Source organism: Asterias rubens, chromosome 21 (assembly GCF_902459465.1).
Source record: "Asterias rubens chromosome 21, eAstRub1.3, whole genome shotgun sequence".
Lineage (NCBI taxonomy): Eukaryota > Metazoa > Echinodermata > Asteroidea > Forcipulatida > Asteriidae > Asterias > Asterias rubens.
In genome coordinates this window covers 11,649,099-11,674,252 of record NC_047082.1, presented here as the reverse complement: position 1 = coordinate 11,674,252, position 25,154 = coordinate 11,649,099, and the positions used below count along the sequence as shown (strand labels likewise).

Sequence of the window (25,154 nt, the reverse complement as noted above, 5' to 3'; positions counted from 1 at the left end):
GCGGGATCATAGAAATTGACTCAACTGCACAAGAGCTCCTACCACACAATCAAATTTGTCTTAAAAATATCGAGGTCGAAAGTTACTGGTTAGTATGTGTTGTTAGTAGAGTTTTTAAAAGAGAGGAAGTTAGGCAAAAAAATAAAAAATACCAGTTGATTGTCCCAGCCCGCATCCTTTTTGGGGGCCGCATCCTTTTTTTTTTACCATTTTCTTTTTTGATTTTTGTAATAAATAAAAAATAAAATGAATCCTTTCAAAGGACTTGTCTAGGAGCTTTTCCTGAATTAAGCGTGATGCTCTCGAATACGAGTAACCATCTGTTTCATAAAACAAAATTAGTGAATGCCTACCAGCAAATAATTATATATAGTGTATTATCCGACCCTGTTAACCCGGGTCCGTATGCAACAAATAAAAATAAGTTTGCGGTTGGTTCATACTGAAGAAATGGTGACCTGTTTTATTTGAAATACTAAGCGGCCATCTTAGAAAAAAAAAAAATAAAAAAAAATAAAGAGACCCTCATCCTCCTCTTTTTTGAAAAATCAAGACGATCAAAGTGGTATTTTTTTTATTTGGCCTAATTACTCAGGCCTGGAAATAACCCGCAGGATCATAGAAACTGACACGACTACACAAGAGCTCCCGCCACACAATCAAATTTGTCTTAAAAAAAGGTCAAACGTAACTCATGGTTAGCATGTTTTGATAAGGGAGTATTTAAAAAAGAGGAAATAAAGTCCAATCTACTAAATTCCTAAATAAAATGCAAATAGAATACGAAGTGGCTGTTGCCTGGAATTTGTTTCCAAACTAACACATCTACTCTCTTTATAATTATCAAACAAAGTAATAACTAATTAGTAACATTCAGTCAACAACAACTAACTCTGGCTAACTTCACAGTGCAGTAGCGAGGCAATGTAATATAATGCAATGATAGGCCTACATATTATTTATAAATAATTTTTTTTAATTGTCCTCTCTCTTATTAATCACAATTACAAGCATTTGAGTTTGATAATCTGCACTCAACCAACAATCAAGCACCCGTTTTGCTTAAATTAAAGTCCTCACTTATTTTAAAGTCACCTGGAAATAGATTTGTTTTTCTTTCAAACATAGAGTATATGCTTACGAACAATAAAACAATTTTTTTAGTAATTGTTTGTCACGATTTATATGTTTAAAAAATATATAAAGTTGTTTGGGGGGCTGACTCCGCCTACCCCTTTTGTGACGTCAATCGAGGCAGACTTTGCCTGCAATGTGTATAGTAAACACATGTGCAAAGTACATGTACGTCCAAGTCGCGAGTTGGTACATTTCAAAAAGTGTTTTTCTGCATTGCCGGAAAAAAACAATTTTTTTTTTTTTTTTGAAACATACAAACTCACGACTTGGTCCGTACATGTACTTTGCAATTGTGTTTACTCTACGCATTACAGGCAAAGTCTGCCTCGTTAGACGTCATGAACAGCGCCCTCTCGGGTCGGGGTCTACTCTTAAATTTGTAAATAACATAAGAACTGATTTTTTAAAACCTTAGTTAACTGTTAATTCACATTCCACTCATCAAAACACATATATTAGTGACAAAAGCTTTATTTTGAACAAATACCACTTCCAGGTGACTTTAACTAAGTGGGAATCCTGCCAACCAAGTTTAATATCAATCATTATCAACAAGGTAAAACGTAAACATTGATTCACATTATTTGTATCTTGTTTACATTACAGATTTGCTCTCCTTGGCTTTATCAAGTTGGAAAAGTTTCCGTATGGCGCCACCACTTTTTCATTCGAAATGAAATAATATAGTATCTAATTTACCTGATTGATATATCCCTTTTTGTAAAAATGTGTGAAAAAGTGGTGGCGCCATACGGAAAGTTATCCATCAAGTTTAATAAAGTTAGTTTTTGATTGAACTTTGGAGACCATCAGGAAGATTTTTGTGGGCCGACTTCAACTTGAGCCCCCAATCAGAGTTCTAACTAAGTCAACTTACCAACTTCACCAGGGACGCTGACCTTTGCCCCGAAATGTTTCCCACGAAAGCTTGAGCCATCCTCCAAGTACAGTGTGGCGGCCATAGCGCTACGTACTGCTAATGCTATCGGACAAACTGAAACGTAATTGCTGCTTGGTAAACTGTTCAGCAATGGATCGTGTCAACGTCCAAAGTTCTGAACTGAAAAGATAAGACAGCTAATTACTGATACAATACTAGCACCGTTTGTTTATGTTAGTTTTCTAATTCTAGTCTAGCCGGGAGATTGAGTTTCCCGCGGGATCAGAGCAAACAAGCGCGCCAAGAAGACTTGAACTTTGATGTTCCAGCAATGCCAGAGTTCAACGACCGACCTTGCTTCACACGTTGTACACGCACGTGGATCGTGGATTCGCGAAGAGTCTGACTATCGGCAGATTCGACGGATTTATCTCGACAACTACGTAGTATCACGCCACCAAAGTTTCACCGAGTGTACTCGAACTGTGAAGTAACAAGATGACAAAGTTAGAGAGAGAACTGTGAAATTTTTCTACAGCTACGATTCGTTGAATCTGGCAGGGTTGTTGATGAACAACTTGGCATGGTGTGCCGCCATATACCATTTGACTATCTCGCTGGTGTACGCTGCTTTTGACATGCCGTTTGCACGCAACAGGCATGCGCGCGGTTACCAGCCGGCAGGCTGTGCACTGTATGCATATGGTGCAGTGAAGTGTGCATGATAGCACGTGTTATTCACGCACTGATGATGCGTTATTGTGACTAAAACATGATGACGTCATTATGACGCATGATATTTTCTTGGGAACTTGGGCCCCTAGAAAGTGTTTGAAACTTATCCATTATTTGACTCAAGCACGGACGTGGGTAATCAATAAATTAATGAATAAATCTTGAAATGTGAACCCGTTATATGCATCTCCACTAAAAAAAAAAAAAAAACAGACAGAGCCCAACTTCTTCGGTGATCTTCCAACTTCGGGTATTTAATTGGATGACATTTTTAGGCCCTGATGAAATAAATGTTCCTATTTGCCGAGCGGGTATTGCTCATGTAATGGAGACAGTACATTAGGCCTATGGAAGAACTTCGAGTAGGAGGTGTGGCCTATAATAGGGATACAGACCCAAAATGGGGCGCTGTATTCTTTTTTTCGAAATTTTGACCACTAGCTATTGTCATGAGTCATAACAGATAGTATCAACATTTTGAGAAAAATAATACAGCGCCTAGTTATTGGGTCTTTAATAGGGATATATTTTTTTTTTAAATGATGCTCGAAAGGTTTTATTTTTAGAACTCTACCGAAAGGTTCAGGAGTTGGTGAATAAATCCCCCTTTATAGTTTTAATGGGGATGCAGCCCAGGTGGGAAGTTGAGGGCGCTGCACAAGTTTCAACGTTTCAAAAAAGAAGAGGCGCAAGCACTTCAATTGTTTGTAAACCCACAGAACTACTTTTCTCCGGGGACAGAATCTTCCCTCAAGCGAATAATATAATGTCCACACTGGAACATTAATTCCTGAACAAAATATTATACTAAAATAAAATGATGGGGGCCAGGGAAAACTATTTTTTACATCAATACATTTCTTCGAAGTGAAACGTTTCTCAAGACCTACATCACCCCTCAGGAATATTTTTGTGGAATGAAATACTTATAACGTTCCCTAAGATTTGCCGATAATACTCAGGCGTGTGTAAATTTTCCTTGTTGAGTTAAAGTTGGTTCTGAGAACAATAAAACAGTGGTTGACAACTCAACGTTTCGATCAGATACAAAATACGTTCCTATTCAATTAAAGCATGATTAAAGGCAGTGTGTGCCTCTGGTAATAACTCAAATGATGTTGATGTTAATCTTCTTCTTTTATAGGACTGACCCCCTTTGAAGTAATGTAGTTTTAGAGAAAGAGGTAATTTTCACAAACAAACTTGATTCTGAGAAAAAGCTAGGCTTTCTACACAGATTCTACTTCATTCCACACCGAGCTTGTTAAATTTGAGTGAATTTCCCTGAATATTTTCTGCAATTCTATGCCGGGCAAAGTTGAAAGCTCCTTAAAATTCTTATGACATTTTTAACAACATTCAGAAAGTTAACACTCCATTTCAGATTTAAACCGATCAGAACCATTTATTTCAACAATTCTTCCAAATAATGTCGTGGACAAAGTTAAAATAATATGTATCAATAATTATACAGGTAGATTATTCAAAATGATTTTTTGGGGGAAAAACTGCTAATATATTATACAGAGGATGATAATATTAATTAAGTCAGGATTTTTTCAAACAGTTGAGAAAAATCCACAGTGACAACAGTTGAAAGTGATTCAAACTCATTATTAACCAAATTTCACAACAAGGTAGCTTAGCACAATTCAATTTTGCTTACCAGAACAAGGTTACCAGCCAAACTACCATATCACATGCGCAATTTGTGACTGGTTGGTATCCTGCTCATTTCTGCTAAGCAGAAAATTGTAAAGCAATATTTTCTGCTTAAGCAGCTCTATGTAAGTGTTGATTTTTCAAACAATTTTCTGTGCCCCTGTGTGGTTTTAGTTTGCAGAACTTTTTGGGGCTTCTGAAGTAATAATTGTCCTTAAAAAAAACATCATTGTCACTAAGAAACCCTGACTTGACAAAGAAAATGCAACCAATGTTTTAATAATGGGCACAGTGATTTCTTGCTCTGTTGCGAAAAAATAGTTTCCTGCACTGTGACCATGCAAAACCTTGGCCGTTCGCCACAGCCGATTATATGCCATGGTATGCTGGATTCTTCCAGCGCTCAACCTTAGGTTCCACTGAGCCAAATACAATGATTAAAAATTGTGCCAGATTTGTTGTCTATTCTTGCATTCCACATTTACATTTACAAAAGAAAACAAAATCTGACAATCAGAGAAAAGGGGAGATTACAAGCACAAATTCCAGTACCTTCTGTCCCTATTTGCATGGGGGAAAACATGCACGCCTGTCCCTGTGTACAATACACAAAGGAATGACCAGATGACTATACACATCAGCCATCCCACTGACTGCAAGAAATTATTGTGCTCCTAAGTTCAGGGGTGAGACTCCTTACTAACAAAAAAGTCTGAAACTTGGTAACAAGTTCAAAGGTATGTTGAAGTGATGCCATTTCTACTGTTTGGTAACCCCTGGGGTTATAGATTCCAAGGAGCTTTTGGAAACATTATCCAAAGCACTCGGGAAGTAGACCAAAGAGCAGGATTTCTTTATTTGTGGGAAAAATATTGTCTGATTTTCATGACCAGGCCGACATAAAAGGTCTGAATTCATCCAAAAAGTCAGAACAATCTCATCCCTGTAAGTTGTTCAGGACGTTAAACAGTTCTCCACCATGAGCCCTTTTAGAAAAACTTGTCAGATATACGTGTCATGAAGTGGTTTCAGATAAATTATAAAGACATAATTTTGGACAGAATTTATTTTCTCCTCTGTTTCTGTCCTTTAAGGACTCCAGGTTTTTGACTCCTTTCTCGATTTCTATTCTTGACGTTGGCTTTGGCGTAGTAATGCTGGCCAGTCTTCTTGGGGTGTTCATTCCTCTCTTCTCGTCTCCTCTGTGAAGCGAACAAAAAAGGGGAACGATAAATAAGAAAGAAGAACAAGGAATTCTGATGAGGCATTTTTGCTTCCTAGACAATGTCAAAGAGTTTAAAGGCAGTGGACACTATTGGTAACTACTCAAAATAATTATTAGAATAAAACCTTTCTTGATTACGAGTAATGGGGAGAGGTTGATAGTATAATACATTGTGAGAAACGGCTCCCTCTGAAGTGACGTAGTTTTTGAGAAAGAAGTAATTTCCACGATCTTGATTTCGAGACCTCAGATTTAGAATTTGAGGTATCGAAATCAAGCATCTGAAAGCACACAACTTCAAGTGACCATGGTGCAACAAGGGCGTTTTTTTCTTTCATTAATATCTCGCAACTTCGACGACCGATTGAGCTCAATTTTTTACAGGTTTATTTTATGCATTAGTGGAGATACACCAAGTGAGAAGACTGGTCTTTGACAATTCACAATAGCGTCCAATGTCTTTAAACAGTTTTGATATGTACTTGAGTATAACTCTCAACAGTATTGAAAGATATTTATCCGACTCAAAGTCAACATTCGAATTTAATGTTTTAGGATAAGATGAGGTATTATTATTCAACCACACAACACTAGTCCTAAGTTTACTGCGGTCCAGTGTTAATTTGAAGCCCTGAATGTGTACATTTCTTCGAAGTGTAACGTTTCTCATAATGCTTTACACTACAGAAAGCTGATGTAGGCTTCTAACCATAATTTTTGTTCGCCACTAATTTTCAGAGCGATGTTGCACACTATGGTAGGCCGCCAAGCGAGCGATGGTACGGCACGCTTTTATTAATTGCTTAATTCTGGTTTAGAAGCCAAGGACTCTCAAAAAAGCGAACTTAATCACTAGCCAAGAACCCAATGGAGAGAAGACAAGGAAGGACGTCTCAGTTTTAGATGTGGGAGGAAAATCCTAGAGAAACATTCCAGGGAAAAACCCACTTAGTCAAGTAGGCACTGAAAACCCAATCCACATAGCATTGATTTAATACATTGTCTTAAACAGACAGTGGATGAAAATGAACAACAAAAGTAGCATTTTCGTTCATGGCAGAAAATACTATAATATCCAACAAATCCTAAGACATCCAAATGTTGCCTCACACTAAGAGGTCAAAGGTCAAGACTCACCTCTTTAGCATTTCTGGTCTTCTTCTCCGCTTCATCTTCCGTATCGAAGTATCTCCTCTTCATCTTCGACTTCCCGTCCTCAACATCATCAGCACCGGTCAGCTTCAGGTACGAGTGACCAGCTGGCAAGGAAAACAATCAGCGGAGTTAGTAATTAGTAATAATACCAACAAATAATATATTACTTTTTGGGTTTTTCCTCGCATCGATGTGTGTTAGCACTCAGTACTTTCCCCGTGTTTGGCGAGAAAAAATCACTAGCATACATGTATTACTCGGGTGGGACCTTTGCAATTCTAGAGCAGTGTCATACCAAATAGACAACCGAGATTGCCTGTTAGCTAGAGGCAGTTCAAATCCTATGTTTTAGCGGCGGGTACTGCGCCAAAAATATTATACATTTTGTCGCCGTCCCCCTGAAATGTCGTCAACAAAAACTAATAAATATTATTATTATTATTATTATTTACAAGACACATGGGACCTCAGTTTTAATCAAAGTACACTACCGATAATCATCACCAAATGGTGACCAAATGCTGAATTTTTTCCATACCTCTCTTTCTCTTTTGTGCACTCTGTCTCGGCGTTCCTGTTGGTGTCTTGTCCTCATTCTGTTTCTTCGCTGCCTTCACCTGAGCAAGCATCTGCAGATTATCCGCACTGAGAAACGCATTCACTCCGAATGCGGTCGCTCCCAAGTCCCCGTCCTCCGCGCTTTGTGCAGTCGTTTTATATTTCGCCAACATCGCCGCCGCGGATGACGTTTTCAGTTTCTTGCCCTTAACCTTCCGTTTCTTCCTGTCATTTGTCGCAATGACTTTTTTCTCCGTGCTCTCTTCTTTGTTGTTTTCCTCTCCGACATCAGCCTCTTGAGGGCTCTCTCCACCTTCGTCGTCCTCTTCATCATCGCTGACTAGATCCACATCTCCTTCCGTTCCTTCAGGTCTTAAATCCTCACCGCTGAAATCGACCCCTACGTGGATCTCACTCAAGTCCTGCTGGACTGTGACTACAACTTTGTCTTCGGTGGCCGTCGATTGTTCACTTTCGTCGGCCGGTTTCGCCTCAGCTACGGATTTGTCCTTGGAGTAAGCTGTAGGTGGTGCTACCGTCTTGTAGTCGTCGGCTGACACTGGAGTTGTTTCCGCTGTGGTTTCTTTTCCACCCTCTCTGTCAGGTACCGGATCCTTTAACACACAATTGTAAATAAATAATAATAGGTATTTGTAATTTGCCAAATCAATCTAAACAGTGCAAAGTTCAAGGCGCAGCAGAGACAATGTAAACAAAACAATACAAGTACAGAACCAGTGAATGCTCATCAAACAATAATAATAACACCAGGCTGCAGCATTGAGCCAATGGCGAGAACTGAACCTGTAACCTACAGAAAGACTAGCTGGTGCTCTACTATCTGAGATAACTAGCCCTATGTTGGCTTTCTCTCTCTTAATCAATATCTTTACTGGAGGGCAGATGGGGTTTCTAAAAATAAGCGTCCTCGTCCCAAGTTGAATTTTGTTTCAATGTTAATTAAACAAATTATTTGTTTTTATTTGAACATTCAAATTGATAACAAACTGCTACAGATATTCTTAATTTCATGAACATTGAAGAAAATATCATTTAAACAGAAGGTTTAAAAAATAAGGTCTATGTTTGAGTTGCTTTCTCTTTTTCAATACACGTACGAATTGCCCAAGTTTAGATCAGCAATAAGTGCCAATACACAACCTGACAATAGACCGATCCATTAAGCTCCGCCCCATTGCGTATTGACCAATCACAACCCATAGCACAACCAAAAGTCCGACACTATAAAGTCCGACATACGTGCGCGTATGCTTGGCACACGCTGCAGAGTTGTGCAGAATGGCATTGAAGAGGCTCAATAGTTCTTGCTCACGCCGTGGGCGGAGCCTAATGGATCAGTGTATTGGGCCTGCAGCCGATTTCACGAAACGCTAGGATTAATCCTAACTCGAGTTAGGACGAGTAACCCGTCCTAACTTAGGATGGGTTCAATGCGTCCTACGTATCTGGATACCGAACTAAACCCGTCCTAAGTCCTAAGATGAATCCTAAGTTAGGAAGAGTTTGGTGAAATCGACGGCAGGGCCTGGAACTTTGCCTTTGAAGGGGGATAGAAATTTTGCTCCGGTAAGGGGCACCAATATGAACCAAAATGTGTTTTGCAATGAAACTTTGCAAAGGGTACCACAGCAGAAGAACAGGGCTTTATTGAGACTTACTGTTTCACAGTTTGGCGGTTTGACAAAGAACGGAATTTTCCCTCGTTGCCAGTCGTTGAGAACCATTTTAGAGACGGTGCGAATGTTTGGCTCCCCACCCTGGGTAGGATCAAAAACAACAAAATTAAATCAGGCTTTGTTGAAATTATATCAAAAAAAGAAGAAGTTATGAGTGACCAACATCACTAGGGCACTGCTGACCACTTCAAGGTGATGGCTACACCAAACTGTTCCCAGGGTCACGTTGCTATTTACTCCTGGGGCTGACACAGGGTTACCCCAGCCACCTTCAGAGTCCATAAGGATGAGGCATGGGTATCGTCTACTAGGAGTCTACTTCGCAGTCCATAGCGTCGTCCTTTGGATGGGACGTAAAGCCGTTGGTCCCATGTGTTGTGTAACGCATGTAAAAGAACCCAGTGCACTTATCGAAAAGAGAAGGGGTTCGCCCTGGTGTTCCTGGCTGTGGCTGCTTAATGCGCCGTAGCACCTTGTAAACCCTTATAAGGTGCTAAATAATTGGGTCTCAGAATTCATCACTGCAATAACCAAGCCCTGGCGGCCTTACACTTTCGTTTTGTACTACAGTGACGTCCTGGACATCAGGGTACATTTCTGGGGCGGAAAATTTTCACAGCTTCATAACTCAAATCTTACCTGCAAGAAAGCACCAATTTCAACAGATTCACATTCCATGGCAGCATATGTTTTTCTGTGGTGGGTTTTGATCGTCATATATTTTTCACAAATCCGTCATTTTCATGAAATATGCAGCTCCCAACGTTAAGGAATTCCCATTTTTGTTTGTACTCTCACAGTCTGCCGTGTGTACGCAAGACGCACAAATTTTGAATTGTGTTGTTAACGCTGTGCAGTCAAGATACGGTGACCAAGAATTCATGCGTCTAAGCTTGCATCATGCGTCTTGCACGCGAATGTATACTCGTACGCACGACAACAGACAACACTGTGAGAAAACGATCAAAACGGGAATTTTTTAACGTAGGAAGCTGCATTATTTCACGAAAATGACGGATTTGTGAGGAATATATGAGGACCAAAACCCACCGCAGAAAAATGTATGCCGCCATGGAATGTGAATCTGTTGAAATTAGTGGCTTGTTGCAGGTAAGATTTAAGTTATGAAGCTGTGAAAATTTTCCGCCCCAGAAACGGGCCTCAATAGTTAGGACTCTCTTCCTGTGTGTACAGAGAAAGAGTCCTATATAGGGCTATGCAATAACCTATCTTTCTGTAAGTTTGTATATACCCAGCGCCTTGAGTACCTTGTTTGGTAGATACGTGCGCTAAATAAGACTTTGATATCATTATTAGAGCAGAATGCACTACCTTTGAAACTTTAATACAAAGCATACAGAGAGAAGAGTTTTGTTTGTTTTACCTTGAGCAGTTTGCCGGTTCTCTGAGCTACTTGTTCCAGGAAGTCGTTTGCGTCCGTCCAATCCACAAGTCTGTACGTCTTCTTGATGTAGTCTAGTTTGACTCTCGCAAGGAGGTCTGGGATGTAGTCCTCTGGTGTCTCACAACGCTCAACCCGCACCTTAAGAATTGTATCAAGATTCATCAATACAAAAAGCTGTCGATTTACACCAACACCTGCTAAGCACACAAATTTGCTTAGCATGAAATTTCTTCCTTACTGGAAAGCAGTGAACTACTACTCACATACCCCACTCCTACCGTGTCCCTAATCCACCCACTTCCCTACCCCAGCACACCAACTACACTTACCAATAGGGCCCAATGTCATAGAGCTGCTAAGCACACAAATTTGGTTAGCATGAAGTTTCTGCCTTGATAAAACCAGGATTTCCAACCAAATTTCCACTTGTTGCATTTTGCTTGTTACTGGTATTCAGCTGTTGTTTGCTTATTCAGAAAATCACGTAAAAATTTGGTTGGGAAATCCTGTCGCACTGCTGCAACAATATATCTTGATGGAATGATCCATGTAACAAAAGTCAAGAGAATTGTCCAATGTAACATAAGTTTATTTAAGTTTGCTTTCTCCCTGCTTTTCAGCATTTGATGTTGGCCTATGGATGAACATCACTTGCCTCAGGGAAGTGGTTCCAGGGTGAATGCATATACTAAAACTACTTCACTGACAACTATTCGCTCGGCCCAAGCGGCCAGGTCTATCCAGGTTTGCTGCTGATCAGCTTGCACAGATTCTTGCCCATCCCATCGCCTTTGGTTAAGGCAAGGCTGGGACAGAGCGAATGACAACTATTGATATGAGTCAAGCCAGTGAAGAGATTTGAGTTAGAGGGAGATTTACGTAATGTGTAAAATATCTTACCACTCCTTTGAGTACAACCTCAGCATCCGTATCTCCAGATGGGTAGACCACACCGGGACAATCGATCAAGAAAATACGTCTCATCAACGTGATGTACTGCCACACTTTAGTCTCGCCGGGTACAGGTGCCACCTTGCAGACTTTCTTGGCACGTAGTGTGTTGATAACAGAGCTCTTGCCGACATTTGGGTAACCAATGAAACCCACGCTGATTTGTTTCTTGTCGACATGGAGCTGATTAAATAGTAACATTTGAAATCGACGTTGGTATTCAACAGCATAATAACTAAATTAATAATGATGTGCGTTTGGCTCACTCTCTACACTGGGAACCACAGTGCTTTACGAGTGGGGATATCTACCTGGGCCAAATTTCATAGAGCTGCTTAGCGGCCGATTTTGTGCTTACTGGTGCAATTTCTATTTCATAGCGCTGCTAACCGTAAGCACACGAAAAGGCATGCTTACCTTTCGGTGCTTACCGCATGAAAATAAATGACGTCACAAACCAAATCCACGGTCAACATGCAATATGGCCGCCCAATTTTCCTGCTAACCTGTGACAAACCCCTTCTCTTTATGATAAGTGTACTGGGTTCCTTTTTGAGCATTACACACCACAACATGCTGGAGTCAATTAAGTACATGCCTTGGAATAGAAAGACACAATGAACATAACTGTTACCTTGCCAAACTGTCGCAGAAGCTGTATCAAGGCGCCTTTACCAAATGGGTTCTTCACGCTGGCGTGAAATGCTAGAGTTGGATACTCTGCAGAGAGTATGGCTACCCAACGTTTCTGGAAATAAAACAGAAACAGACTTTAAATAATTTAAGCAACATCTTGTCATGTGTCAGGAAGAATGACGTAACAAAATTAAATGGTTGTAAACGTCAAAGAGTTCACAATGTTTGCAGTATTATTTGTTGAAACTTACTTCAGTCATCATAATTGTTATGTGAAAGTACGCCAAATTTCCCATTCATGTCAACGACAGAGCTGAAGTTGAGACTTATGGAAAAATTGCTTCTAATGGCTAAATGTCAGGCGTCTGCCCCTATCGTGTAACTTCCCCCAGGTCATTTTTTGTAACTATAGAGGGCGCACTTCACCATACACATTCTTATGACATCTTACCGTAACCCAAGTCGGTACGAGATCAACTTTGTTCAACACAAAGACTAAGTGTTTGTGGGTTTTCTCCTTCTTCAGATAAGTCTCCACGAATTTTGACCTGGTCCCCATGGGGTCCCTCGCATCCAGGACCTGGACAAGGATGTCGGACGAGTCTATCACCTACATCGTACAAATCAAAATCAAAAGAGCAGGTGTAAATACAACTTCGTTCCCAGGGGTGACCTACATGTATCTCGCCACGCCATTTTTTCCAGGTATGCCTTGCTCGATCATAACCCCTGGAAGTGTGACTTCAAAATATCCAAATATATGGGATATTACAATTAGTCCTGTGGTTGCTCTGTTCTGTGTTGGGCGTTAGTCGCGCACGGGCTGGATGCGCTGTGTGTAATAAAAGTCATGAACTTGCCTTGGCGTTCAGTGTTGCGTGATGAATACGTACATCTTTATACACACGCGTTTCAACGTATACTAGAGCTTTTGAAGACGCACAGCGTTTCATATTGTGCGCGTATATGGAGTAAGAGAAGTACGCAGAGCTAGCGTGATACGGTGCACTGCCCATGGTAGCGAGGTTGGTGTAAATAGTCATTTTGTCTGATAGTGCTATCATAATCCTACTACTACTAATAATAATCCTACTACTACTAATAATAATGCTACTACTTCTAAACCAATCTTGTAAACTGCTTTCCATAGGCATACCCCAAATGCGCTACACAGGCATGAAACTTTCCTAATGAAAATGAACAATTCCTGAACAACTCTTGAGCAGCCCTACGAAAGAGGCTGAGAAAGAACATGTTACAATCACAACGACACATAGTATGAAATGGAAAAAAATGCCCTCAGTTTACCCAGAATTATCTTTTATAAGAAACAATTTTTTTTTTAGTTTGGCCATTTTGCCATTGAAGGGCTGCAGACAAGTCCAGTCTAGAGTTCACTGGCACGAGCCTAACATCACTGGCCTAGTGCCTGCGATCCAGTGTTTAGTTTTAGCCCCGACTTGCTTATCTTGAAGTAGCTTTATGAAAATGGCAAATGGTCGTAGAATCTACCAAAGCCATCAATTCACGCCCAGCCTTAACATACCTTATAGAGTTCATTCCATATTCTTTTAGATTGTCCAGCTCCAAAGATCCACTCCCTGACCTCTGGTCTGACCCCGTCATCATCCGTCACTAAATCTTTGTCTTTCTCTACGTCGTACTGCTCAGTAGAGTCCTCTGCTGTCTTTATGAAACTCTGAATAAAACAAAACCCCAACATACATGTATATCTTTATTTGTGTAGGGTCTTTGTACATGTACAATGTACGTGTAGGATCTCGCCCAGGTCCTTTCTTTCATGTGAGGTTTTTAAAGACACTGGACACTATTGGTAAATGTCTAAGACCAGTCTTCTCACTTTGTGTATCTCAACATATGCATAAAATTAAAAAAAATTACGAAAATTTGAGCTCAATTGGTCATCGAAGTAGCGAGATAATAATGAAAGAAAAAACACCCTTGTCACACGAAAATTTCTGCTTTCAGATGCTTGATTTCGAGACCTCAAATTCTAAATCTGAGGTCTCAAAATCAAATACGTGGAAAATTACTTCTTTCTCGAAACCTACGTTACTTCAGACGGAGCCGTTTCTCACAATGTTTTATACTATCATCAGCTCGCCATTACTTGCTACCAATTAAGGTTTTACGCTAATCATTATTTTGAGAAATAACCAATAGTGTCCACTAGGCCTGGGCGAATTATTCGAATATCCGCTTAATGGCGAATAGGTTTTCCTATCCGTAACCGCGAATGCCTTTTTTTTCTTAACCGGATATCCGCAATGGGCGCGAATACCTATTTATAAACCGGATAATTCTGTAATTACAACCAAGTAACCGGATATTCTTTAATATCCGAATATCCGCGGACGTCGGGCGACAACTGATAGGAATGTTTTGTCTGAATCCTTATGAAATTTCTATTAAGACAGCATAAAACAGCATAAATTAAGTATTTAACTGGGCTCACCTCCGTGAAGAGTTAAAACAATGACATATCTGACGTAATTTGTTTAAAGATTACACAAGTTTTCCCTCACGTAGAGTCAATCACGATCAAAAGAAAAAGCACATCGCCATCTTTAAATTAGATCCGGTTATTTTTATGAATGAACCGAGTGACACTGTCTAAAACTAATATCAATCCGCCCATACGATCTCATTCACAAACGAACAGCGCCCTCTAATGACAAAAATATTTTAATATATATATATATAATGAATAGGGTAGATGGCCTTAGCTTTCGATCCAATCCGGACCTTCTTCAGAGGCATAAGACAAGTACAAACAAATACATATCCATTTATAGAAAAAGAGAGGGGGAAAGGGATTAAGGAAAGGATCCAGAAAGAAGCGGGAAAATAACAGCCAATCAAAGTTCCTATTTCAGAAACAATATTGGGGGCTATGAACCAATAGGAGTGAAGTGGCGAGGACAAAGGATGTTTAGAATGAAAGGAAGGGTTACTGGACCATAAAAGTGGTAAATGTATTGTTCGACAACAATGGAGGGAGACATGAAAGGGTAGGATTAGAGAGCAAGTTGCATCATGATGCAACTAACAATGGTCAATTAATAAGAATAGCAAGATCAAAGGTATGATGATTTTAAAAATAGGTATGAGGGACCTGTGGAAAAAAAGGGGGGGGGGGTTACTTACATCAGATAGTTACAGTGATGAATTTATAAAAACAACTTTAAACTAGGTTAATTTATATTTTATGTACAGAATATATACAACATATGAGTTCTTAGGCAGAAGTGAAGTGGAGGGTAATGAGAAGTTATTTAACACCAGTGTTTATGTTAAGTCCAAAGGGTTTGACTGTCTTGAGTTGGTGAATCCAGTGTGATTCTCTATTCTTGCGGTGTGTGTCATCACCATTGCAAGCTTCAATCACCAGAAGTTCAACATCAATGACACTATGATTGGGGCTGTTGAAGTGGATAGAGACTGGGTACGGTTTCTTAGTCTTTATGGAAGAGACATGATTCGCAAAGCGAAGACTAAGTTTGGTCTTAGTCTCTCCCACATATTGTAGCCCACATCTCTTACATGATATGACATAGACTACATTAGACGTGCTGCATTCAGAGTCGGTCTTGATGTTGTATGAAGAGCCAGTGGTATGACTCTTCACCTTAAGTGAGGGCTTAATGTGCAGACACGTTTTGCATTTGGAACGGGTACATTTGTGACAGCCCAGTATATCTGTCGGGGGTTGTGTTTGGACTGTACCTGGGGGAAGTTTGGCCCTGACTAGTATGTCACCAAGGTTCTTAGGGCGGCGGAATGCAACCATGGGAACCTCAGTGATTGCTGAGTGTAACCTGCTGGAGGAGTGAAGTATAGGCATGTTATTATTGAGAATTGAGGGAAGTTTGGGTAGTTTGGGGTGGAAGGTGGTGACCAAAGCAACTCTATTGGTAGGAGGTTTTTTAGCTCCCGTGTTAGTCAACAGAGTATGACGAGGTACGTTGAGAGCCCTGTTGATAGCAAGTTGGACCCTACGTTCGCTGTGTCCCCTAGATACAAGGTGTTTCCTTAGCTCTGATGAGCGCCTCTTGTACAGGGTATCTGTGGAACAGATACGCCTGATACGTAAGGCCTGACTGTAAGCAATTGCCTTCTTACAGTGACTAGGGTGACAGCTATTGGAGAGAAGGTACTGGTGGGTGTCGGTGGGTTTACTGTAAACATCTGTGACAAGGCCATTAGGAGACTTGGTTATTGTCACATCTAGAAAGTTCACACTGGTGAGAGATTGTTCGGTAGTGAACTTTATGGTGGGGTGAAATGAGTTGATATGGGCAATAAACTCATCCAATATATATTTTTTTTAATATATATTTTTTTAATAGCGCCCTCTAGCGGCGAAAAAACTATTCGAATATCCGGTTAATTTCGGATAGTTGGCCAGCACTATTCGCCCAGCACTAGTGTCCACTGCCTTTAATAATGGGTGACCATCGATGAAATGACGCCCGGTGACTTGCTGACGATATCTCTAAATAAGGTTTATTCAGAACCAACTTCTTTCAAATATCTCTCTCTTTCTTTTATTTCTTTATTTTGCTCCAATCATTGTTTGTTAAAAAAACCCAAATATAATTATTTATAAAAAGCATCCTAAGTTGCGGCAATAGCTTCGGCTACGACTGTGCTAAGTGTTTTGCTTAAGACATCCTTAGCCCTACATAGGACTCTTCCTCTGTGCCGTATACAGATCCAGAGTTCTAACTATCAGGGTCCATTTCTGGGGCGTAAAATTTTCAAAGCTTCATAACTCAAATTTTACCTGCAAGAAGCCAATAATTTCAACAGATTCGCATTCCATGGCAGCATACATTTTTCTGCCGTGGGTTTTGGTCGTCATATATTACTCACAAATCCGTCATTTTTGTGAAATAATGCAGCTCCCAACGTAAAACAATGCCAATTTTGATCGTATGCTCACGGTTGTCTTCCTTACTTCAAAGCATGATGGCCCAAAACTCTAGACATAGCCTTAGCCTGAAGCCCCTAACGCGTACAGGGCCTTACCTCCATGTCAGCAAACTTCAGGTTTGGTCTCTTTCTTTGTTTCTTGGGGCCAAAGGTAGTCTCAAAGCTCTCTGTGTCTAGCAGATGAACTCTTGCATTCTGTATAGGATTAAACAAAAATCCAAGATCAATGGACAAAATAGGGCACCAAGTAATAGAACACCACATTGTCTTTTGTAACAATTGAATTCTGAGAAAAACATTCTAGTTACAAGAGGTAATGTTAATAACCGTATAGTTGAGAGTTTCGTTTGTCTTTTATTTAAAGCCAGTGGACACTATTGGTAAATTTCAAAGACCAGTCTTCTCACTTGCTGTACCTCAACATATGCATAAAATAACAAACCTGTGCAAATTTGAGCTTGATTGGCCGTCAGAGTTGCGAGATAACTATGAGAGAAAAAAAAAAAACCTTGTCACACACAGTTGTGTGCTTTCAGATGCTTGATTTCGAGACCTCAAATTCTAAACTTGAGGTCTCAAAATCAAATTCGTGGAAAATTACTTCTTCCTCGAAAACTACTACACTTCAGAGGGAGCCCTTTCTCACAATGTTTTATACTACCAACCTCTCCCCATCACTCGTAACCAAGTAAGGTTTTATGCTTTGAGTAATTACCAAGTGTCCACTGCCTTTAACTCTAGAATTGTACTCAATGTCCCACCTAAGCCTGCACCAGTTTTCTCTAAATCTAACCAAAATACATTCCTCGGTCTGCAAATGTCTCTGTTACAATATCAAACTTGGGATACAGGTTGTTTTTGCACCGATACGATAAGTGGTATTTCAGGCCTGATAGTTCACGGAGGCAACGAAGGCGATTGCCTCCATGCCCCCTTGTCATTGCCTTGGTGCCCTTGAAATGCTCCAGTAGAAATTTAAAATTTCCTCATAGGGTGCCCTTTACTAAGGATCATACAGGCATGTTACATGTATTTTAACATACCTTAGCCTTCTCTTGCAGTAGCGTGATGGGTAGTTTCGTCTTTCTCATCACAACTCGATACGGATCCTTCAATACTTTGCCCATCTCTTCTTGGAAGGTCTGCAGTGCTGACTGTGTGATCACTCTGGTGTTACCTGCAGGGGATTTCAATCAGGATTTTTGAGAAATTTAATTAAAGGCACTGGACACCTTGGTAATTGTCAAAGACCAGTCTTAACTCACTTGTGTATCTCAACCTATGCATCAAATAACCCGTCTGTGAGAATTTGAACTCAATTGGTTGTCAAAAATAATTGTAGAAAAAAACACCCTTGGCGCACAAGTTAAATTTGAATATATTTTAGTGAGAAATTTACTTCTTTCTCAAAAACTATGTTACTTCAAACAGTGTTTTATACTATCAACAGCTCTCCATTGCTCACTACCAAGAAAGTTTTGATGCTAACAATTAGTTTGAGTAATTTCCAATAGATGAGAAAACAGAATTAGCTGAGACTGTACACTCTTTACCGACCAAAAGAATGCAAAAACAAAAAGAATTACAAGTAATGGCCTGATGTTCAGAGTCCTTCTCTATGGCCTTTGAGAAAGACTCTGCTGTAGCCTTAAAGAAAGACCTGCTAGGGTCAAAGCATCAGGCCATTACTTAAATCACCGGAGTGTGGGTTCGAACCCCGGTCGTGACGCTTGTGTCCTTGAGCAAGATACCTTACTATAATTGCTTCTCCTCACCCAGGGGTATAAATGGTTACCTGCGAGGGTAGAGGTTGATATTGTGTATGTAAAAGCCTTAGGAGCCCCACTGCAGCCGAGAAAGATTAAAGGAATGTTATTGGCCCAGTGACCACGGCACTAATGTTTATAGCGCATTGATACGTTTATTGTGAAATGCGCTAAAAATTTTTAAACTTGAATTATTCTCTGTTCTATGCTGAGCTGTTCCGCCAAAAACAACCTGTGCAGGGGTGTGGGGGGGGGGAGGAGTATACAGTGCCCAATACACATCTGAGTAGGGATAAGAAATAATAATAAATTGCAAAAAGTCATTGCTAACCGTAACGAAAAACCACGTACATCAAACCACCTTTTGAAATGAAATTCACAAGTTAGTTTTATTGGATACGATCTACATTTATATCTAGGATAAAAGCAATAAAATTGGTTTGAAACCACAGGTATACTAAGCCTTTAATGGGTACAAGGTTATAACTGCGTTGGCCTGATAACAAGTATTTACTTACCAAACCACCTTCGGTTAGGCTCAACCCTGGCGACTGTTCCTGATGGCAGTTTAGACTGGAAAATGGCCGGCTTGGTGATCTTTCCTTTGGCATTTCTGTGATTAAAAACAAATGTCCAAAATTAAGGCAAACATTTTCTACACTATTATGGTTAACGCTTATACAATATGTATAATGTTAGCTAACTCCAGGGTACATATTTTAAACTGGACCCCTGGCCCGACCAAGCCCTGTCGAAGTAACGTAGTCTTCGAGAAAGAAGTAATTTTCCACTAAAATATTTGAATTTGATTTCGATACCACAGAATTAGATTTTGAGATCCGCGAAATCAAGCATCTGAAAGCACACAACTTCGTGTGACAAGGATGTTTTTTCTTCTATAATAAAGTTTTCACAGGTTTGTTATTTTGTGCATAACACTGCATATGTTGAGATACACCAAGCGAGAAGACTGGTCTTTGACAATTACCAAAAACCTTTGTCTAGTGTCTTTTATGATTGAACTCTACCTTGTTGGCTTGCCACCCTTGTACATCTTAAGACGCTTGATGGTAGCGCGGTCGCGCATGTTGTGGCCTCCTGCTCCATCGATTCGATCTAAAAAAAACAAGCAAGAACATTCAAATGTTTGATTTGTTTAACAGGTTCCTTTTAGGCCTAGAACTTCTTGGTTGTCACCATACTGACCGGGGCGGGTCTCAGGCCTGCCTGTGTCAAAAGGAAATCTGTTCCTGGGAGATTCTGTCCCGCATGAGATATTAACACGGGCTGGGAAGGTTGATTCAAAGAGGGCGCTTTCACCATCAGAAGATCTTTAGTTAAACCATAGTTGCGATAAGGTAACCCTCCTCCCGACGGCCGCCAGGCCAGAGGGTTACGAGATTGTTTCGAGCGGCAACGGTTAATCTGGTCCAACACGTACATTTTCGACAGCTAGTCACCAGATTTGCCCCATTTTTACCACTTTCAAAAATCATGACACACATTCTGAGGGTACGAACTTAATCATCACTGTCTAATGCAGCCTGCCATAATACTCGAAACACCATTGAGGAAATATTTGGAAGAAAAATGGACAAAAACTTACCAGAACCGGAGTGAAATTCACAGGTTCAAATGTTGAACCTGCATGGGGCGGAGCTTCGGCTCTAGGTGTGTGACGTGTAGTTCAAAAGGTCGTTGCAATGCGTGGGGTGCATTGTGTAGCCCGGCAACTGTGCACACATGTGCGGTCCGACACGTCACACACGTAGAGCCGAAGCTCCGCCCCACGCAGGTTCAACATTTGAACCTGTGAATTTCGCTCCGGTTCTGGTAAGTTTTTGTCCATTTTTCTTCGAAATATTTCCTCAATGGTGTTTTGAGTATAATGGCAGGCTGCATTAGACATTGCGGATTGAGTTCGTACCCTCGGCCTCAGAATTTGTGTCATGATTTTCGAAAGTGGTAAAAATGGGGCAAATCTGGTGACTAGCTGGCGAAATTGTACGTGTTGGACCAGATTTACTGTTGCCGCGTGAACCTATCTCGTAACCCTCCGGCCTGGCGGCCGTCGGGAGGAGGGTTTCGCTATCGCAACTAGTTAAACCATAGAGTTAGGACAGAGAAAACAAAGTTCACCATGGGATTGGGGGACAGAACCTCCTGCCACATTAATAATAACAATAATATCAAAGTCCTATAAAGCGAAAATAGAAAGGACTATTCTACTTTGAATCGCACTCTGCAGACTGAAAGTCCGACTCTTTTATTTATTCCCAATCACAATTTTTTTATTCAACCTCAATCCAAGTTATTTATGTATAACATAGGTCATTTTATTTTTGGTGTGTTTAGTGTAAAAAAGGAGCATTAAATTTGTTAGAAATTCTTGTTTCAATTTAATTTAAAATAATAATTTTTTAAAATTTAAAGAGACAAAAATCAAACTGCAATGCAAACAAGACATCCCCCCATGACCTGAGAATTGATTGAATGAATGGAAGAATAGAATGGAATGGACAGTTCTAAATTATTTCAATTGGAGATATGATTTCATGCTTACCAGGATTGGAACTCGAAGCAGATTGATTGATTTTCTCCTTCCTTTTCTGTTTTTGAATTGTCTTCCCCATTTTTGATAAATTATTGCTGTCAAATGTAGGGTCAGAAACATGCAGCAACAAGATGTAGAACAGTGTGTTTTCTCGGCAAAACACACACGTGAATATTTTCGCTGGTGTTCACCACCATTCCAAACCCTACTTTACTTGCCTACAGGGTACCGATGAATAACTGACCTATGACCTTTAAAAGTTGCGAAATCAACAATGCTCCTAGACTTCTTTACACAATATAGTTACGTGTTTGTAGCATTGGTATCTGACTAAAAACGGAACTCCCATTGGTTTGTGTACATTGTGTTTACGGGTGTTCACCGCTACATTCAAAACCAAAAACGACAAATGCAGTTGAGTTTTTCACATATTAAATCAGCAAAATGAAAAGAAAGTTTCCGAGATGCAAGATTAAAACAATACTGAAAAAGACCCAACCGAATGTGCGGTTGGGTAAAAATGTCGATATACTGGTAAGATTTACTGTTCACCGACCAACGAGTACAACGTTACATTTTTAACAATAAATACAAATCTGTTTTTTTGTTTACGTTTTTGTGTTGTATTTTCTAGTTGTGATATGCATTTGATCTTGATCATTGAGACAGTCATCATAATCATAAACACCATGGAGGAATCGTCCATGTAAACACTAACACTACAGATCATTAGCTTCCGTCTTATAATTCGAATCATCCAATTTTGTTCAAATGAAATTAAACTTAAATAAATAGAGTTTTTGTTTGAGCGAGTATGGCTGGTCCTAGCCTGGTCCTAGCCCCACTTGTGTGGCCAAGGATAGCTGAATACTTCAGCTATCCTTGGCCACACAAGTGGGGCTAGGATGGTCCTACTCCTAGAACTATTTACGGGAGACGATAGCCGGACGAAACTGAAATAGTTCTAGGAGTAGGATATGGTCCTACGTACTTTTAATTTGAACTTGAAATTTAATTTAACTACACTGAAACTGAAAGTGAAACCGTCAAAACCAAACGTTAAAAATAAAAATTTCCGTATGGCGCCACCACTTTTTCATTCCATATGATAGTACACGTATCTATCTAATTTACCTTATTAAGGTTTATCACGAATAGCAAAATATCAAGAGAGGGCGCTGTTGAACCCACACAAAGGTAAAGGCGTTGCGTGCGCGAGTCGTAGAAACTGCATAGAAACCGCCCCATATTCCTTCCCACAATGCATTGCGTTTCTGAATCGCGATAAACCTTTTTTTATTATTATTTTTTTTTAAACATTTGTGAAAAGGTGGTGGCGGCATACGGAAAGTTTTGCGTGTAATCTAGGTCCAAGGAGAAAACAACTTCTTTGGTGCCCTTGCTTGTTCAAGAACGAAGCATCGAGTGTGTTTAGTGTTTATGGGACGTAAGACTAGTCACTTTTAGAATTGAGGTTCATTCCTCTATCGTCCCTATGAAAAGCGAAACGAACCCCAGTTCTAGGGGTAAGGATTAAATATACAGTGTATTTGTACGTATGTGTAATGTGTAGGACTAGGAGAAGGTTCCGATCATTTGAACCTGCAGTATCTACGTACATGTATTAATAAAGTATGCAAGTAAAACTTTCCATTTCTCACAGGTTTTTCTAGACTACATGATGTTTCTAAAGAGGTTGTCTACCGAGGCGAATGTTGCAGCACAAGAGCAGAAGGAGAATACACTAAGTGCCGATCACATCAATTCTGTGCTCAAGGTGTGACGGCTAGACGCAAAAAAGACTGAAAGTCTTATTCAAACATTGGGACCAATTGAAGTGTGCAAGTTTGTTTCCTTCGTGCCTTAAAAGCATTGCGGTGCATGATGAAAGCATTGCGGTGCATGATGAAAGCATTGCGGTGCATGATGAAAGCATTGCGGTGCATGATGAAAGCATTGCGGTGCATGATGAAAGCATTGCGGTGCATGATGAAAGCATTGCGGTGCATGATGAAAGCATTGCGGTGCATGATGAAAGCATTGCGGTGCATGATGAAAGCATTGCGGTGCATGATGAAAGCAAAGTACTTGGACAAATTGGCCAAAATTTGTTGAGTACTGTACATGCAAGACTTGATTGAGATTATCAAGTTAACCTCGTGTCCTTGAATAGAGGGGGTGTTTGTTGCAGGATACGTCATTACATTGCATCAAGTTAACCTCGTGTCCTTGAATAGAGGGGGTGTTTGTTGCAGGATACGTCATTACATTGCATCAAGTTAACCTCGTGTCCTTGAATAGAGGGGGTGTTTGTTGCAGGATACGTCATTACATTGCATCAAGTTAACCTCGTGTCCTTGAATAGAGGGGGTGTTTGTTGCAGGATACGTCATTACATTGCACAATTGCACAATTTTCAGCCGTTCTTGTTGGTCTAATGTTGAAAGAAACCATCACCTGTACATTTGTGTACACTTACCTAAATAATTTCAGAACCAATCTAGACCACATGGGAACACTTAAAAACAAACATAACTGCAGAGTTGTACATCTTTGAACTTCTGGGACCTGTTGCAATTTTGAACTGGAACTGATTTTGAATATTAAGTTGAATACAATTTGTACTAAGGTTGTACTTCTGTAGAAGAGGACTCAATAAACAGGAAAAAAACAAAATACCAAACACCAGTCTGACGTTTTATATGGCCTGTGGTTTGTGTCCATGTCCGCTGTATAGGTATACATGTATTTGTTGTGTGTTGTGCACAAAGTCTCTGTGGATCACAGAGAAGGTTGGAAGGTCCCAATTGCCCAATGTCTTAATATGGACGAAGCAACATTAGATTCAAACATTCAATAATATAACATCTCTTTCTGTTCTTTCATCCAGGATGTTCTTAAAGGCATGAGAGGATGAATCATAATCAACAGAAGACAATCACAATCTTCCAATCAACAGCCGCATCAGTTGCAGTTTTGATGTCAATCTTTCCCAAGCTTGATCTGTAGATCTGTCATCAATCAGTACTTTTCAGTTTCTGATTAAAAATGGGGACTTTCTCTAAAGAACTGGGGGGGGGGGGGGGGGGGGGGGGGCGCTATTTCATAGAGCTGGTTTTTAAAGCACCGAACAATTGTGCAAGCAAAAATTTGCAGAAAACCAGTCAAGACATCCCATGACTAATTCGGTTGATTTTGACCCAAAGTAGATAATATTAATTTGGGAAAAATTGCAAATCGAACTTGTATAACATTTGATACAAGTAATTCTTCACCTGAAATGAAGAATCACAACATTTTACAAAGGATGTTTCATTGTGCAAACAAGCCAACAGTAATAACATATGTACATGTAAAAATATTAAATATTTTGTACCAACCTTGTAAATAGTATTGTTTAAAGTTTTGAAACAATGAAGTTGTTCAACTTCAACATATTTGTATTGTATTTTTTTTTTTAACGTACAAACAAATAAAAGTCGTTACTGTAAAAATTATGGTCTTGTACAGGTGTTTTTTTTTTTTTTTTCAGAAATTTTTTCAATGGTGATATCCTATTTTCAAACATTTTAAATTGGCAATATGCTATTTTTGGAGGCACTGGACACTACTGGTAATTACTCAAAATTATTATTAGCATAAAAACTTAATTGGTAACAAGCAATGGAGAGCTGTCGATAGTATAACAAATTGTGATAAACGGCTCCCTCTGAAGTGACGTAGTTTTCGAGAAAGAAGTAATTTCCCACAAATTCGATTTCGAGACATCGGAATTAGATTTTGAGGTACGTAAATCATGTGACAAGGGTGTTTTTTCTTTTCTTATTTTCTCGCAAC

General features: G+C 39.8%; 3 protein-coding genes across 3 annotated transcripts in view; 1 reads left to right on the top strand and 2 right to left on the bottom strand.

Moving 5' to 3' along the window:
* LOC117304780 (CAD protein-like) overlaps nucleotides 1-2,661 on the bottom strand; it is a 44,186-nt gene extending 41,525 nt beyond the window's left edge. Inside the window, exon 1 of the mRNA XM_033789388.1 lies at nucleotides 2,015-2,661. Coding sequence (XP_033645279.1) covers nucleotides 2,015-2,099 — 85 coding nt within the window. The 5' untranslated portion in view covers nucleotides 2,100-2,661. The remainder of the gene's footprint in view (nucleotides 1-2,014) is intronic.
* A 1,829-nt stretch (nucleotides 2,662-4,490) lies between these two features.
* Nucleotides 4,491-21,497, bottom strand: LOC117304583 (nucleolar GTP-binding protein 2-like). Its single transcript, XM_033789108.1, has 14 exons — nucleotides 21,327-21,497; nucleotides 19,792-19,879; nucleotides 19,282-19,376; nucleotides 18,041-18,174; nucleotides 17,094-17,192; nucleotides 13,588-13,740; nucleotides 12,493-12,651; nucleotides 12,040-12,153; nucleotides 11,355-11,588; nucleotides 10,434-10,592; nucleotides 9,032-9,130; nucleotides 7,333-7,966; nucleotides 6,777-6,898; nucleotides 4,491-5,616 (listed from the first exon to the last, which is right to left on the bottom strand). The coding sequence occupies exons 1-14, from the start codon at nucleotides 21,394-21,396 to the stop codon at nucleotides 5,479-5,481; spliced, it is 2,298 nt and encodes a 765-aa protein (XP_033644999.1). The 5' UTR covers nucleotides 21,397-21,497; the 3' UTR covers nucleotides 4,491-5,478.
* Nucleotides 21,498-21,690: 193 nt separating this feature from the next.
* LOC117304690 (inner kinetochore subunit wip1-like) lies at nucleotides 21,691-24,392 on the top strand. The gene is made up of 3 exons (XM_033789284.1): nucleotides 21,691-21,851; nucleotides 22,981-23,094; nucleotides 24,208-24,392. The coding sequence occupies exons 1-3, from the start codon at nucleotides 21,762-21,764 to the stop codon at nucleotides 24,232-24,234; spliced, it is 231 nt and encodes a 76-aa protein (XP_033645175.1). The 5' UTR covers nucleotides 21,691-21,761; the 3' UTR covers nucleotides 24,235-24,392.
* The last annotated feature ends 762 nt before the right edge of the window (nucleotides 24,393-25,154 follow it).